Source organism: Neofelis nebulosa, chromosome 17 (genome assembly GCF_028018385.1).
Source record: "Neofelis nebulosa isolate mNeoNeb1 chromosome 17, mNeoNeb1.pri, whole genome shotgun sequence".
Classification (NCBI taxonomy): domain Eukaryota; kingdom Metazoa; phylum Chordata; class Mammalia; order Carnivora; family Felidae; genus Neofelis; species Neofelis nebulosa.
Genome location: NC_080798.1, coordinates 28,474,477 through 28,492,962, shown reverse-complemented (window position 1 = coordinate 28,492,962; position 18,486 = coordinate 28,474,477). Strand labels below are relative to the sequence as shown.

The following is an 18,486-nucleotide window of genomic DNA, read 5'->3' as shown; positions in this document are numbered from 1 at the left end:
TTCTGCAGACAGTGCAGAGCCTGCTTAGGACCCTCTGTCTCCCTCTCTCTCTGCCCATCCCCCACTCATGCGCACAAACATGCTCTCTCTCTCTCTCTCTCTCTCTCAAAAACAAACATTAAAAAAAAGTGCTCAAAAAAAATTCTCACACACACACACACACACACACACAGATGCCTTGTGGTGGACAAAAAACAGAGGAACAGCTACTTCAGGACAGAAAAGTCCTTGACTACCTCTATGTTGCCCAGGCCTCAGAGATGACCTTATGTACTGACTTCCACAGAAAGGGCTACGACAAACTCCTAAGGAAGCTGAAGCCACACTGTGACCGGGGGGTTGGGTTCTGGTCATCATCTTGGAACCTTCTTTTACAGAGGCCATGCAGCCCTTTCTTTACACAGCTGCCACCATGCTTGCTATGTGGTTTTTATACGTAAATAGTGGCTTTGAAAATAAATATTTGATTGGGGGGTAAAAAAAAATCACTTGATTTACTACCGATAGGAATCCTTCCTATAATGCTGTATGGGTTATGTTAGCCTGAGGGGAGGAATGATTCACATTAAGGTAAAAGAATATTAACACAAGAGGAAGAAATACAATCCAAGTTTAATTTCAAGCAAAAATAAATGTGTTACTCCTGGTTGCTGGCATTAAGGCTGTGAGAACTCCGTCCCTTAAACAGAGGCTCACAGGCCACTGGATCCACCATGGTTTTCTTCAGCTAACACAAGTTGAAAGCAAAGGTCAGGTATGGCTGCGGGCAAAGGGCTCCCTTGGCCAGTCCCAGCCACCGACCAATAGCCAAGCACAGCTCACTACAGGGAGAATTACTGCTTTTTCCACACATCGTGCACTAGTCAGCCCAAAGCCATTTCAGCTTTTTGGATGCAGCCCACATGCTTCTCTCTGCTCATTAACAGAACCAGTTAGAAGTTATATCTCCTCTTCTCACTCCTATCCTGTGTCCCCAGTAAGAATTGTACCCTAAGGATAACTTAATAGCTGAGGAGGAAAAGTTCCTCCTTTTAGGGGTGTTCCAGCTGACAACTGATAAAGGTTCAAGAGAATATCACAACTTTACAACCCTAATAATGAACTAGTAAATACATGCAATGATCATTAATGGCTACTAATATCACAAAAGGAAAGACACTCAGACATTATGTATCTTATGGGAAAAGTACAGATCATCATCTATGAAGTATACTTGCAAAAAAAAAAAACAATAAAAAAACATAAATAAGCCGCTAGATCTAATTACAAATTTATAGAAAATACAGGGGGACAAAGGAACATATTAAATCGACACCACAGGAATGCAATCAGCAAAACTCAGCAGAAGAGTCTACAGGAAAAACTCAATTTCTTCAACAACTAAATTAATGAGGGAAAAGAGATGGCAGAGAACACTGTAGTTCAAAAGGCATTCCAACCAGGGCACCTTGGTGGCTCAGGCTGAGCATCGGACTCTTGATTTCCACTCAGGTCATGATCTCACAGTTCGTGGGATCAGGCCTTGCGTCAGGCTCTATCTATGTTTTTTTTTTTTTTTTTAATTTTTTTTTTCAACGTTTATTTATTTTTGGGACAGAGAGAGACAGAGCATGAACGGGGGAAGGGGCAGAGAGAGAGGGAGACACAGAATCGGAAACAGACTCCAGGCTCTGAGCCATCAGCCCAGAGCCCGACGCGGGGCTCAAACTCATGGACCGCAAGATCGTGACCTGGCTGAAGTCGGACGCTTAACCGACTGTGCCACCCAGGCGCCCCTAAGCTCTATCTATGTTGACAGCATGGAGCCTGCTTGGGATTCTCTCTCTCTCCCTGTCTGCCCCTCCCCCCACTCGCGCACACACTCTCTCAAAATAAATAAACACTTAAAAAAAAATGAAGGCATTTCAACCAACAGCAATGCAAAACTTCATGTGGATTCTGATTTTAACCACTAAAAAAACACTTACGGCACAACTGGAGAAACATGAACATTGGATATTTGATGCAACTAAGGAATTAATGTTCATTTGTTCAGGTGTAATCATGGTATTGTGACTATGGTTTCTTTTTAAGTCCTTATCTAGAGACACATACAGAAACATTATACAAAATGATGTGACACTTGGAATTCACTCCAAAATAATGTGGGGTGGGAATGAATGCAGGGGGTGCTGGTGAAGTAGGCTGGTCCACAACTGATCACCACTGAAGCTGCATGATGCATACATGGAGGTTCATTATTCTATTCTCTCCACTTCCACATTGCTTGTAATTTTCCACAGTAAGTAGATTTTACCAAATTAATTGGAATAATTTCAGATCTCAAAATTCCTTTGGTTGAGGTCAACCATTACAGTAGAGCCTGCTGACTATCTCAGTTATACTAAATACCGTATAGCCAACCTGCTCTTTCAGAGCTTATCATTTGAAACCTATACGATCAGTTTTTCTTTTCCAACCCTCTACCACCTAACCAATCTTTCAAAACGTGAGCAAAAATCTCCACTCAAAGCTTGCCCTTACATCACTAGTCAAAAGCAACCTCTCTCTCATGCACTGCCTATCCAACCAGACCATAATTTTCCAGAAGACAAGGAATATGTTTTACTGTCATTACTTCTCACAAAATGTCTAGCACAATAGTCTGCACATAGCAGTTGATTATCCGACCAAAAAACGTGTGGATCAGTTCTGGCCTGTGCAGAGATGAGTGGCAAAACCAACAAGTAATATAGTACCAAAAGCAGAGGACACATTTACAAAGTCTACAGGTCATGAAGAACGGATGAACACACTGTGGTAGATCCATACGATGGAATACTACTCGACGTTAAAAAGTAACAACAATATTACACACAACAGTACGGCTGAATCTCCAAAACGCTGTGGTAAGAGACAGAACTTAGGCACAAAAGACTACAGAGTATACACCATTTCATTTACATGAAATCCTGGAAAAGGCAAGTGGTTGCTTAGGACAAGAGATGAGGTAAGGGGACTTGCTGTAAGAGCATCAGGGTACTTTTTCAGTGATGGAAATGTTCTGTATCTCTTCCTGTATCTTGATTGTTATAGTTACACAACTATATATATTTGCCCAAAGTCCCTAAATGGTACAATTAAAATGGGTGGCTTTTATTATAAATCATGCCCTAGTAAAACTATTTCACAATCATAAAACTAGATTTAAAAATTATAAATATTTATAATAGGACAGACCAAGAACTCTTACAAATCAATAAGACACACATGAAAGAAAGGTAGGCAATGCTCTTTCTGTCATCTTTCCGTGCCCCATAATGGTGTGCATGAATGTCCCAGCAGATGCGCTCCAGAGCACTAACAGTACTAAGAAGAGAGGCAAACGCCAAGTTCTTATTAGGTCATGCTCCAAAGTCATCTTCCAGTTTCTAACTGTGATGATGAAGCATGATTACATTGGCAAATTTGAAAATCACTGATGATCACAGAGCTGGGAAAACTGCTGTGAACCTCATAGACAGGTTAAACAATGTGAAGTGATCTGTCCCAGATTTGATGCACAACTCAAAGATCTAGAAAAACTCCAGAATAATTTGCTCCCGTCCCACCAGTTTGGTTTCACTGTACTGGCAACCTTAGTTGGCATCATGGACCGTGAAGAAGCAGGACGAAAACACACAGAAGAGAAAATCCTGGGTTTTTTTTTCTAGGGATGTAATACATAAGCACAGATAAAATGCCTCAATGGAAGATAGAAAAGAAAGGAAGGAAAGAAGGAAGGAAAGAAGGAAGGAAGGAAGGAGGCAAGGCAAGGCAAGGCAAGGCAAGGGATGGGTGCCTGGGTGGCTCAGTCAGTTAAGCACCGGACTTCAACTCAGGTCCTGATCTCAATAGTTCGTGAGTTCCAGCTTCGCGTGGCACTCTCTACTGTCAGCACAGAGCCCACCTCAGATCCTCCATCTCCTTTTCTCTCTGCCCCTCCCCACTCACACTCTTTCTCTCCCTCTCTCAAAAATCAACAAACATTAAAATTTTTTAAAAAGAGCACCTGTGACACAAGAACAGACACTCAGATCAATGGAACAGAACAGAGAACCCAGAAATGGACCCACAAACATATGGCCAACTAATCTTTGACAAACAGGAATAAAGACAGTCTCTTCTGCAAGTGGTGCTGGGAAAACCGGACAGCGACATGCAGAAGAATGAACCTGGACCACTTTCTTACACCATACACAAAAATAAACTCAAAATGGATGAAAGACCTAAGTGTAAGACAGGAAGCCATCAAAATCCTCAAGGAGAAACCAGGCAAAAACCTCTTTGATCTTGGCTGTGGCAACTTCTTACTTAACACGTTGCCAGAGGCAAGTGAAACAAAAGCAACAATGAACTACTGGGACCTCATCAAAATAAAAAGCTTCTGCACAGAGAAGGAAACAATCAGCAAAACTAAAAGGCAACCAACAGAATGGGAGAAGATATTTGCAAATGACATGTCAGATAAAGGGTTAGTATCCAAAATCTATAAAGAACTGATCAAACTCAACACCCAAAAAACAAATAATCCAGTGAAGAAATGGGCAAGAGACATGAATAGACACTTCTCCAAGGAAGACATCCAGATGGCCGACACATGAAAAAATGCTCAACGTCACTCATCATCAGGAAAATACAAATCAAAACCACAATGAGATACCACCTTACACCTGTCAGAATGGCTCACATTAACAACTCAGGCAACAACAGATATTGGCGAGGATGTGGAGAAAGAGGATCTCTTTTGCATTGTTGGTGGGAATGCAAGCTGGTGCAGCCACTTTGGAAAACAGTATGGAGGTTCCTCAAAAAACTAAAATAGAACTACCCTACGACCCAGCAATTGCACTACTAAGCATTTATCCAAGGGATACAGGTGTGCTGTTTTGAAGGGACACATGCACCCCCATGTTTATAGCAGCACTATCCACAATAGCCAAAGTATGGAAAGAGCCCAAATGTCCATTGATGGATGAATGGATAAAGAAGATATGGTATAGATATACAATGGAGTATTACTCGGCAATCAAAAAGAATGAAATCTTGCCGTTTGCAACTACGTGGATGGAACTGGAGGGTGTTATGATAAGTGAAATTAGTCAGAGAAAGACAAAAATCATATGACTTCACTCATATGAGGACTTTAAGAGGCAAAACAGATGAACATAAGGGAAGGGAAACAGAAATAATATAAAAACAGGGAAGGGGACAAAACAGAAGAGACACATAAATATGGAGAACAAACTGAGGGTTGCTGGAAGGGGTGTGGGAAGGGGGATGGGCTAAATGGGGAAGGGGCACTAAGGAATCTACTCCTGAAATCATTGTTGCACTATATGCTAACTAATTTGGATGTAAATTAAAAAAAAAATATGTAGGTTTGGAGTTTGATCTCAATAGTGACTAAGGCTTTTTAAAAACAAAACAAAAAGCAAAACAAAAAAAAGAGGGGCACCTGGGTGGCTCAGTTGGTTGAGCGTCCCACTTCAGCTCAGGTCATGATCTTGTAGTTCATGAACTGGAGCCCCACATGGGGCTCACTGCTGTCAGCCTGTCAGCGTAGAGCCTGCTTCAGATCCTCTATCCCTTTCTCTCTGCCGACCTTCCCCCGCTTGCACTCTCCCCAAAAATAAATCTTTTTTTTTAATTTTAAAAAAGAAAAGAGCTAGGCTAGGAAAATAAGAAATTCAAACAAAATTAATAAATAGCCAATTAATGTGAAGGTATATACAAATTACATCAGTAAAATACTATTTTCCCCTATAAAATTGGCATAAACTGTTTTCTTTATATTGGTTTTAGTAATTTAATATTTATTTTTTTAAATTTTTTTTAAACGTTTACTTATTTTTGAGACAGAGAGAGACAAAGCATGAACAGGGGAGGGGCAGAGAGAGAGGGAGACACAGAATCTGAAACAGCCTCCAGGCTCTGAGCTGTCAGCACAGAGCCCGATGCAGGGCTCGAACTCACAGACTGTGAGATCATGACCTGAGCCAAAGTCGGACGCTTAACCGACCAAGCCACCCAGGCGCCCCTAGTAATTTAATATTTAGCACTGGGAGGGTTTAGGGGAAACTGGGACTCTTACACACAGCTGACCCAATCTTTCCACAAGAAAGGGTGCAAAAGCCTTACGAGATACAAACACCCTCCAGTCTAAAACTATGTGTCAAGACAATTCACACAGAAAGCATAGTCTTTAACCCATGGTACTGAGATAACTGCATCTCCACAGGCAAAAGAATGAAGCTGGATCTGTACCTCACACCATATACAAAAGATGAACTCAAAATGGATCTAAGACCTAAATGTGAGGGTCGGTAGAACAGGCAATTCTTTAGGGTGCCTGGGTGGCTCAGTCAGTTGAGTGTCCAACTCTTGATTTCAGTTCAGGTCATGATCCCAGGTCCCACACTGGGCAGAACCCACATCAGGCTCAGTGTGGAGCCTGCTTGAGATTCTTTCTCCCTTCTTCTGCCCTTCTCTCCTGCTCATGCTTTCTCTAAAAAAATAAAATAAAATACTAAGAACATGGAACTCTTGGGGCGCCTGGGTGGCTCAGTCGGTTAAGTGGCCGACTTCGGCTCAGGTCATGATCTCGCAGTCTGTGGGTTTGAGCCCCGCATCGGGCTCTGTGCTGACAGCTCGGAGCCTGGAGCCTGTTTCAGATTCTGTGTCCCCCTCTCTCTGACCCTCCCCCGTTCATGCTCTGTCTCTCTGTGTCTCAAAAATAAATAAACATTGAAAAAAAAAAAAAAAAAAAGAACATGGAACTCTTGATCTCAGGGTCGTGAATTTGAGCCCCATGTTGAGCAGAGAGATTATTTTTTAAAAATAAACAAAATTAAAAAAAAAAAAAAGACCTAAATGTAAGAGCTAAAACCGTAAGACTCCTGGAAGTAAACCATAGGGTTAATTTTCATGATCTTGGATTAGGCAGTGGTTTCTTGGCTATGACACCTAAAGCACAAGCAAGAGAAAAAAATGATAAACTGGAATTTATAAAATAGAAAAAAACAACAACAAAAACCCCTGTACTTCAAAGAACCTATCAAGAAAGTAAAAAGACAATCCACAGAAAGGGAGAAGTACCTGCAAATCATTTATCTAATAAGGGTCTAGTATCTAGAATATTTTAAGAACCCTTATAACTCAACAAAAAGACAACCCAACTAAAAAAGGGCCTATAAAAGCACATGAAAAGATGTTCACCATTAGTTTTTGACAAATGCAAATCAAAACCACACTGACATACTACTTTACACCCACTAGGATGGTCATAATTGAAAACACAGATAATGAAATAAGCTGATAAAAACATGGAGAAACTGGGAACTTCATACGTTGCTGGTGGGAACAAAAAATGTTACAGCTGCTTTATATGATCCAGCAATTCCACTCCTAGGTATTTACCCAAGAGAAATAGAAACGTATGTCCACATGCAAACTTGTATATAAACGTCCATCGCAGCGCTATTTCTAATAGCCAAAAAGTGGGAACAATCCCATTACCCCTCAAATGACAAATGGACACACAAAATGTGGTGTATTATACAATGGAAAATTCAGCCACCAAAAGGAATTAAATACGGACACGTGCGACAACACGACGAACTGTGAGAACATTACACTAAGTAAAAGCAGCTAGACACAAAAAGCTACATATGATAGGATGATTCCATTCCTTTTTTTAAGGGCTTTTTTAAAGTTTATTTACTTGAGAGAGAGAGCAGGGGAGGGGCAGAGCGAGAGGGAGAGAGAACTCGAGCAGGCTCTGCACTGTTAGCACAGAGCCCGACATGGGGCTCAATCCCATGAACCGTGAGATCATTACCTGAGCCAAGATCCTGAGTCGGACACTTCACTGACTGAGCCACCAAGGCAACCCAACATGATTCCATTCTTATGAAATGTTCAGAATAACAAATCCATAGCAAGAGAAAGTCTGTATGGGTTTGCCAGGGGCTGAGGGGGAAAGGTAGAATGGGGACTGATAATGGGTATGGGGTTTCTTTCTGGGGTGATGAAAATGTTCTGGAATTAGGTAACAGAGATGGTTATACAATCCTGTGTTATTCTAAAACCCCTGAACTGTACATCTTAAAAGGGTGAATTTGATGGCATGTGAATTACATCTCGGTTAAAATAGTAGAAAATGAAAGAAATAATCCTGTCTGGAGCAAAGGCTCATCTAAAAATGCGATTTTTAGGGCCACCTGGGTGGCTCAGTCGGTTTGAGCGTCCAGACTTCAGCTCAGGTCCTATCTCATGGCTTGTGAGTTCAAGCCCTGCGTCAGGCTCTGTGCTGACAGGTCGGAGCCTGGAGCCTGCTTTGGATTCTGTGTCTCCCTCTCTCTATCTGCCCCTCTCCTGCTCACTCTGTCTCTCTCTCAAAAATAAATAAAAACATTAAAAAAAAATTTTAGCGTGATTTTTATACAAAACAAAAAATTGGAAACAAAGTAAATGTCCAACGGGGGGTGGGGGGGGATCAGTGAAATAAATTAAGGTGCATTAAATCCATGGAATACCATGCCCACACACAGCAGGTACACAGAGTCCTACTAAAGGTAATGAGGTATTAAAAATTGCCTTAGAAATAAATTTTAGGGTGCCTGGGTGGCTCAGCCAGTTAAGCATCTGACTTCAGCTCAGGTCATGATCTCACGGTTTGTGGGTTTGAGCCCCGCATCGGGCTCTGTGCCGACAGCTCAGAGCCTGGAGCCTGCTTTGGATTCTATGTCTCCCTAGCTCTGCCCCTCCCCAGCTTGCACTCTGTCTCTGTCTCTCTCAAAAATAAAATAAAAAATGTTAAAAAAAAATTTTTAAAAAAGAAAGAAATTTTACATGAAAGATGTTTGTCCTATTAATAATTTTTTTTTCAGTCAAAAAAAGTAGGCCCACAATATTCTAATGCCCTTCTCCCAAAGAAGAAAACAATCTTAGGGTAAAATCAGTTCTAACTTCTGGACTCCAGATTGTGAGACAATAAATTTTCATTATTTAAAACAATTTTTTTTAACTCTTTGCACTAGAAAATAAATTCTAAGTATACTCACAATAGAAGTCCATATTAATAAAAAGAAAAAAGGAAATATATGTATATGTATACTAAAAATTTAAAAATATTCACACCAATATATTAACAGTAGTTTATATCCTGGCAATAGTATTATGGAGGCTATTTTTTTACTTCTTTGGTTTAGGTATATTTTCCAGTTTCTTGGTAATTAGTATTAATTAGTCGTATTTAAACTATATGTTGATTTTGTTTATTTATTTTTAAATGTTTATCTTATTTTTGAGAAAGAGAGAAAAGGAGAAGGGGGGGAGGGTCAGAGACAGAGAGGGATCGAGGATCCAAACAGAGGATCTAAAGCAGGCTCCGTGCTGACAGCAGAGAGCCCAATACAGGGCTCCAACTCATGAACTGTGAGATCATGACCTAAGCCAAAGTTGGAGGCTCGACCGACTGAGCCACCCAGGCACTCCTTTATGTTGATTTTAAAAACAAGTATTCTAAGGGGCAGTGGTATTAACACCTCACACAAAGAAGTAAAAAAAGGATGAATAACTAACTTCAAGGAATAAAGATATCAAAATTTCGAACGTCATCAGACACCTAACACTTCATTAAATACCAATCATTGGAAATTAACTTTTAAACCTCTATGACTACGATCCTAACAGATTCTTATTCTTGCTTTGGCAGAAATTTATAACACTTGACGGTACTGCAAGTAATGTTATTTTAACAAAATCAAAACACTAAGGGAAAAATGAGGGACCAGGTCCCAGATTTCAGTCCAGAAAATGGTTCTGATGAAACACAGTTTACTCTAGGATAAATTTGAAGATAAAGTATTCACTCTGCACAGTCTGAACACATTGTTCAGATATAAAAATACTGTAGAAAAACTTTACCATTGGGGCACTTGGGTGGCTCAGTCAGTTAAGCGTCTGACTTTGGCTCAGGTCATGATCTCGCAGTTCATGAGTTTGAGCCCTGCGTTGGGCTCTGTGCTGACAGCTTGGAGCCTGGAGCCTGCCTTGGATTCTGTCTCCCTCTCTCTCTTCCCCTCCCCCACTCACACTTTGTCTCTCTCTCTCTCTCTCTCTCTCAAATAAAATGAACATTAAAAAAAATATTAGGGGTGCCTGGGTGACTCAGTCAGTTAAGCGTCTGACTTCAGCTCAGGTCATGACTTCACAGTTTGTGAGTCTGAGCCCCACATCAGGCTCTGCACTGACAGCTCACACAGCCTAGAGCCTGCTTCGGATTCTGTGCCTTTTTGTCCCTCCACTACTCACATTCTGTCTCTCCCTCTCTCTAAAAAATGAAATTTATATTTATATTTATATTTATATTTATATTTATATTTATATTTATATTTAAAAAAAAAAACCTCACCATCAACAACAAAAACCAACACTAACAATAGTGTTTACTCCCCAAAATATAGCCAAGCCAACAGAAAATAAAGCTTACTCATAACATATGAAAGGACAGGACTCTAAATTCTGAAATCAATTCTGCAGTTGTTGTTTTTTTTTAACATGTTTTTTTATTTTTTTAATTTTTATTTATTTATTTTTTAAAGATGGGACTTTAATTTTTTTTAATGTTTATTTTTGACAGAGAGAGAGAGAGACACAGAGACAGAGTGTAAGCAGGGGAGGAGCAGAGAGAGAGGGAGACACAGAATCCAAAGCAGGCTCCAGACTCTGAGCTGTCAGCACAGAGCCCGATGCGGGGCTCAAACTCACAGACCACGAGATCATAACCTGAGCCAAAGTCAGATACTCAACAGATTGAGCCACCCAGGCGCCCCTTTTACGTGTTTTTTTTTAAATATGAAAATAAAGCTCTACTTCATACTAGTTTCTAACTAGTTTCTAAGAAAAAGCAACATGTAAAGGAAACACTGCAAAGTACTTCAAAGATAAAACAAAGAAAAAGTTAAAATGAGTTTTACTTAAAAATTTTTAATTAAGGACATTCTCAATACTGCCAACAAGTTTTTAAACAAAAGTTAAAGTTAAAATTAGGTGAGGTTATTTATGAGGTTAATATGATAAAAACACAATGAACCATCACTACCTATAACAGAACAGCTAAAATAAAAAACAGCGATAACACTCAATGCTGGCAAGGATGCAGAGAAACTGGATCTCACAGGGCTGGTAGGCATGTAATATGATACAAAACTCTAAAAGAGAGTTTAGCAGTTTCTTTCAAAACTAAGTATGTACTTACCATATGACCCAGCACTTTTAGGCATTTATCCCCCCACCCCCATGAAACCTTATGTTCACATAACAATGTGTATGTGAATATTTATAGCAGCTTTATCTGTAACAGCCCAAAACTGGACACTTTTGGGTTATGTCCTTCAACGGGTGAATCATTAAACAAACAGTGGTACATCCACACTTTGGAATACTACTCAACATTAAAAAGGAATGAACTATTAATACATGAAACAATTTGGATAGATCTCAAAGGAATTATGGTAAGAGGAAAAAAGCCAAAGTAACATACTGTGTGATTCCATTTATCTAACACTTTCAAAATGACAAAATTAGAGAGATGGAGAGATTAGTGGCTGCTCAGGGTTAGAGATGAGGGTGGGTGTGTGCAAGAGAAAAAAGGGGTAGCATGACGGATCTTTGAGGTGATGGTACCTTGATCATGGGGGTGTCACACGAATCTACACATGATAAAATTGCACAGAACTACACACACACACAAACACAAATGAGTGCATGTAAAACTGGGGAAATCTAAGTAAGGCTACGAATTGTAACAATGTCAATTTCCTGGTTTTGCTATGAAGCTATAGTTATATAAGATGTTACCACTGCATGAAACTAGGTGAAGGGAAGATGGGATCTCTCTGTACAGTTTTTTGCAATTTTCTGTCAATCTGTATTTCAAAATAAAAAGTAAAACAAAACAAAACAAAACAAAACAATCAGATGGGGCTACGCATGAGAAGCTTGATACAGCAAACAGAAAAAATTTAACACAGCATTTGGAACATGGTAAAAACGCTATATACCATGAGCACTCTGACTTCATTGAGTACTTTTAATAAATCAACTAATTTGAAAACACGGGCTCTGCAGACTATTCAAACTACTTCAGCAGAGAGAATGATTGAAACTAGAATTCCTGAGTTTAGTTATCAGATACCACATGAAAAATCTCTTACATACATGGCAAGATTTTTTTCAGATTTGAAAGTGTTCGAGTAAGAAGCCAGTATACAACATAAACATCTCCATATTTTTTCCTCAAACCTCCAGCTTCAATCTCCATATGGCTTGAAGCCCTTAGTATACAAAAGTCTCTTAGATCATCAAATAACTTAAAAAATGAAAACAGATATATCACTTGCTGTTCGAATCCAAATTAATGTAAAGCCTAGCTCAGGGCCATCCTCAATTTCAATATTCTCTTAGGGGAAAAAAAAAAATCCATGTCATGTTCAAAATGGTAAAATGAATTTGACGATGCTGGTGTCCTGAAGCAGCTGAGTCCCTAGCAAATATTCCTAAGGACAGAAAGAACATTCTACCGGCAGTCCTCTGAATTCCTCAAGCAGGCTCTGAGCTGTCCGGTCAGCTCTGTAGGAAAAGAGCAAAGACAGGAGTCTCAGACCAGCTGCTGGGAACTAGATTCTAATTCTTCAAATTAGCACCCTCTTTGGTTTATAGCCCCCTTCAGGATTACTCCACACCTATGTGTGCGTAAGTGATTATACATCCAGTCTCTAGTGCCGTGGGTGTGATCCTGAAATAGTTTCCTCCACTAAATATTACTCCAACGGATTCAACAGAAGGAAGAATAGAAAGCTGAGTGAAATTACACAACAGCTTGCTTTTCTATTTTCCATAGAAAAAGTGGCTGAAATTTTTCTCAGCTTCAGCAGGTATAAGAATATCTAACTACAACCATCTGACCAGTCCCATATCAGCAAGGGAGCCCCTAAATTTTCTTCCCATGGGTTCTTCTGGACTCCTAACACTAGGATTTATTAGTAGGGGTTTCATGGAAGTATTCGTGATATAAAGCCATCTGTCACACCAGGACCAGCACTGTTCTAACACGCACTCAGCCGCCTCCTCTCCCCTCCCCCTGCTACCCCACTGCCTTGGACTTTTCTAGTATCCCCTTCCTATCCTTCCTTCACTGCAATATATACTAAACCTTCTGCGGGAACCCAAGGTAGACTCCAAAAAGCTCTATTTACTCACTAGTCTTTTGTTTTTCAACAGCTAAAAACTTAATAGGGGATGAAAAAGATACCACATCCTGAAATACCAAGGATTCTGACAGTGACAGTGTTCACTGATCACAGATTTTAGACAGAACACGAGTTGTGGCATGAAGTATCTTAGTCGAACACACCATACCAGATTTGGGGGAATTCTCAAATACAAACTGCACTGTTAGTATAGAATCAACACTGTAGAAAACCTAATGTCTTTTTTTTTTCTTCCAAGGTTTTATTTAAAATCCAATTAGCTAACATAGAGTGTAGTATTGGTTTCAGGAAAACTTCCTGTCTTACTGAAATCACATTTCAGTACCAAAATGCAGCAAAACTCAAAGACCCGAAGATTCTAGTTCACTAAAGAATTACATTTGTGAACGCACAAAAATTAATACAGCAAGCACTTGGAAAAAGGCTTCTAAATTCTCTCATACTCAACCCACGTTAATCTATCGGATCACTTACTTTGGAGCCTAGCATCAACACCAACCTATTGATCACACAGTATAGAAACCAGCAGAAAGAGGCCACGATGCCAGTGCTGAAGAAGCGTCTTGGACTTACTGTGATACAGTGTACAATGCATGTGAGGAAGGACCTGGCCCACTTGCAGGAAAGACTACACCTTGGCTTGGCCCCCAAACTTCAACTCCCTGTTAGACAGTTCCACCTAAACCCCACCGTATTTTTCATTCCAAATCAACAATCCCATCCTTTATTGGCAATAATAAAAGCAACGTTTCCCCACTCTAGTTCAAAGCTGTGGTGTGATCAGTGAACCCGGGAGCCAGAATCCTCTCCACCCTCACCTTACAGCATTTCTCACACTCATTCATTCTTTACCAGTTCCCATCCCCATCATTGCAGTTCAAGAAATTATTCCTTAAGCCCAAGTTTTCCAACGGGGTCTTCTTGATGTCCCACCATCAGATTCCTGCTCCAAAACATTATTTTGAACATGTCATCGAAGCCTTGAAAAAAAATATCTACAGATCTGGCAGTGCAGCCAACACAAACCTATCCTGATGAGCTTGGAGAAGCTCCAAGCACCTTCCACAAGAAGTTTCTAGAGACAGGGGGACTCGGGACCAAGGGCTCTGAATCTCCATACGTTAACTGCGTTCACTTTTTGTTATGGCTTCTTTCTCCATGGTAATCAACAATTAAATCTTTGAAAAGGGTTTCATGGCTCATTTTCATGGACAACCAGAAGGAGCAGGTGGACTGCTTCCTACACCACAGCCAGCCTTGGAGGAGAATGAAGTCCAAGAAGTAGAATACTGAAAGCAACTTTAAAAAGAGGGGAAAAGAAAAAAGGAACATGAGCAAACCCCCCTAGCTCTGCGGGTACATGGAGAAGGCTGAGATGGTGAGCTTATACGGATTTAACTTTGAAAGAGGAATATGAAAGCTTCAGGATGAAATCCAAATATCATACTCTACATTTAAGAAATGTCCATCCTAACTAGTGACCTAGTGGGTAAGAGGAAACATATACATAAAAGGAAAAATAACCACAAGCAGGCTACAGCAAGAGCGTGAGGCAAGTACTTCAAGAGTCCAAAGGAGGAACACCAAGAGAATCAAGGACCTGGACGATGGAGAAGTATCTTAGGATACTGAACTGTATCTTAGGAATGTTCAGGGAGTACGCTGACCACTTTGGCTGAGGCAGAGATCACAGAGACCAAAGATGCGAGACAGTATATGTATACAGCTGTCCTAGAGTTCCAGTCCGTTGTTCAATGTGCTGCCTGCCTTCTCCTCCCCTACCTGGACTGTCAGCTCAGAGGCCAGGAACCACTACAGTTGTTGACCTATCAGCTAAATGTGAGTCCCAAGAACTCAGAATGTTAGTAACAGTTTTAGCAAATTTAATCTCAGCATAGCATAACATTGAGATGCCCTGTGAGTTCAGATTTTTAAATACCTGTACTAAAAATAGCAAAACTTCTGGAAAAGTCAAGACATAAGGACCCACAAATCAAAACAAGAATTTTTAAACACCCAGACATTCTTACAAAAACACTCTTACGAACTGCCTGATAGAAAATTTTACTGCTGATATCCTCTAAAGGAAAAGCCAAAAGAATGGAAGGTCTGATGAAGTGATAAACAGTTTTAAAAACAGGTTTAGAATCAGTTTTTAAACAGTAATCTATCTGGGAAATGGAAATTCCTCCCCTTAATCCCTTTGGGGGCAATACATTTGAATCAGGAATAAGAACATCCTGCCTCTACACAAGTTCAAATGTGAGCCTTTTACAGTATCCCCAACATTACATAGCAGGTAGAGGAGAGGACAATTTCTAACCCGTCAAAAAGAAGAGCAGCCAGTATTCTGGATTTCTTCTCTATCTCTGCTAGACATATATGCAAAAGCTTCGGTAAAATGAAACCAGGGAACTCCAAGGTTTTAGTTGACAGTGATTGCCTAACTGGAGCTTTTCCTGTGAAATGAAACTACCAGAACCTTCAAAACATCAATTTGCTTGTCGCTAAACCACAGGTTTATGCTCTGTCTTGGAAATGCTAACAGGATGGAACCCATGAGCCTTTTATTAAAACGTGATGACCATGGAGAGCGCCCTTGAAGCATAGCAACAGAGGACTCAACCCTAAAAGGTTCCCCTCTGGAAAGTGAGGACAGGTTTGACATGTAACCCCAGCGTGCCAGTCCTAAAACGCTGGACTGCATTTTCCATAAAAGGTGGGAGTTGTAATAGTAGCATATAGCAGACACCAGCCCACTAGAAGCAGATGGGAACCCACCAACTCATTTTACCCAGACCTCCAAAAAGGTACACAGAACTGTCTGTGCTTGCCAAAGCAGGGCAGATCTGAATGGGTGAATCTAAGAAAACGTTTCACAAAAGATTACTAATGGTAATTTCATGTGCCTACTGTAGCCCCCAATGTAAAACTGGATCTGAAAAATGAAAAGCAATTTGAAAGCTCATCCTCCATACTCAAGCGACACACACACACACACAACACACACACACGGCCCAAATTTTTATTTTACAAAATATAAATGACTCAGGAACCTATTCCAGCACAGGGGCCCTTCTAGAAGGGAAAGCTAGCTGGAAACATTCCCTGCTTATGTACATAGTTCACTAGGGATCAGGTAAGATTCCATTTTGTAACAGCTGAACTTTAAACAGAAAGTCATTAATGGTGCAACATTCACTCATTAGCATAAAGTTACCCCCTACAACGAAAAGCATTGGCTGTATCTGCCAGGATGACAACTTTACAGTAAGAAGCTGGAGCCAAGGTCCATGAACTCCTAGAAAGTTCTATCGGCCTCAGAAGAGCTCACCATCTCCACCAGCCTAAACTTAGCTGTCACCTCATTCCTCAATCCCCACAGAAAAAAAAGCAACGTTAATGCAGGATCTTTTTTTTTTAATAAAAAAAATTAAAGATGGGCAAAAGGGTCAACAGCAGGCAAAGCCTTACGGGGCTGAAATGATTCCTGTTTGGGATTGGGGGAGGGGGAGGAGCTTTCTGGATGTTTCTATTCTTGGCAAGGAAAGCACCTCCAGGTCCTGTACCATCAAATGGCACTAACACAGGAATGTTCTCAGGAAATCAATGATTTGTCCATGCTAATACATTTCATCTTGGGGTGTGCTGGTGGGGAGCAAGATGGGGAGGATTGGAGGGGCGAGAATGGGGAAGGTGTGTGTGAATAGGGGGGATGGGAGCAAAGAGTAGATAGATAAGGGGGCCGGGGAAGGTGTGGACTGTTAAGAGGGAGAGTGTGGATGACTAAGGGACGTGAGGGGAGGGTGTGGATGGCGGAGGTTATGTCCAGAAAAGGCCTGGAAAGCTGGGGGGGGGGGGGGGGGGGGGGCGGGCGGGGAGGTGTGGACCGCTATGGAGTGGGGGAAGGTGTGAATGGTGGAAGGATGGAGGGATGGCTGGCCATCAGCCCCCTCAGAAGCAGCAACGAAGGCAGGCCAAGAGGGGTGGCCTCGCCCAGGCTCCCCCTAATCCACCTTCTGTGGGCGTGTGCCCGGATGCGCGTATGCAAGGGCCAGGCCACCAGGCCGCAGGGCTACCACTCACCCCACGACTCCCTGGTTGTAGTTCCTCCGCTTCCACGGGGTCCCGCTGTACACGCCCCCGCTGCCGTCGGCCCGGCCGCCCCCCGCGGCCCGCCCTCCGCTGGGCTGCAGCAGGCTGTAGTTGAGTCCGTAGGTGCTGGCCTTATTGTCGCGCTTCCTCTTGTTGCTGCTGCCCGAGGCCGGGTCCGCGGGCTCCGCGGCGGGGACGGCGGCGGAGGAGTGTGGGGACGAGGACACGGAGGGGGACGGGGACGCCGAGGAGCCCGCGGCAGCCCGGCGGGCCCAGGCCGCGGGCTGGTGGTGGTTGTTGTTGTTGTTGGTCGTCTCCAGGGGCAGGAAGTCCCGCTGCTCCGCGGACTGCGCGTGGCCGCCCAGCAGGCGCTCCCCGGAGCGGTACATGCCGGCCTGGGCCGGGGCCGGGGCCGGGGCCGCGCCGCCCGGACTGCCGGTGCTGCTGCCGCTCCCGCCGGTGGCCGTGCTGCTGCCGCCGCCGCCGCTCGCACCGCCGCTGCTGTGACAGTGGTGGTTGAAGTAGAGGTTCCTCAGCCCCTGGGTCGTCTCCCAGATCTGCATCCACAGACTGTTGGACGGTCCGAGCTGCTCTGGCTGGAACCAGGCGATCCTCGGATCCATCAAACGGCGGCGGCCGCTGCCCCCGCCCCTCCCGGCCGCCCGCAGGGCCGCCGCCGCCGCCGCGCCTCAGGCGCACGCCCGGCCTCGGCGGCTGCTGCTGCTGCTGCTGCTGCTGCTACTGCTGCTCGGGGCCCGCCGCGGGCGGCGCGGTCGCGCAGGGAGCCCGGCCGGCGCCGGCGGCGTCGCTCCCGCCCTCGGGGGCTCCGCGGGCCCACCCCCCTCCCTCCGCCCCTCCGCCGAGCCCCTGTCACTGGGGTCCCCGTGCAAATGGCGGCGGCGGCTCTGGAGTAGGGCAAGCGGCAGCAGCGGCGGCGGCGGCGGCGGCAGCAGCGGCGGCGGCGGCGGCGGCAGGACGCGCCTGCTCCGTAGCGTCCTCGCTCCTCCGGCCCCGGGGCGGGGCCTCCGCCCGCCCCGCCCCCCCCGCTCCGCCCACCCCCCCCCCCGCCCCCGCCCCCGCCCCCGTCGCGCCGCGC

General features: G+C 43.2%; 1 protein-coding gene across 3 annotated transcripts in view; it reads right to left on the bottom strand.

Annotated features, from left to right (window-relative positions):
• The window catches only part of TENT4B (terminal nucleotidyltransferase 4B), a 76,819-nt gene extending 58,542 nt beyond the window's left edge, over positions 1 to 18,277 (bottom strand). The window contains exon 1 of one of the 3 annotated variants that reach the window (XM_058707401.1): positions 17,382 to 18,277. In XM_058707401.1, coding sequence (XP_058563384.1) covers positions 17,382 to 18,013 — 632 coding nt within the window. In that variant the 5' untranslated portion in view covers positions 18,014 to 18,277. The remainder of the gene's footprint in view (positions 1 to 17,381) is intronic. The other 2 variants (XM_058707400.1, XM_058707399.1) reach the window with 2 other exon arrangements.
• Positions 18,278 to 18,486: the final 209 nt, after the last annotated feature.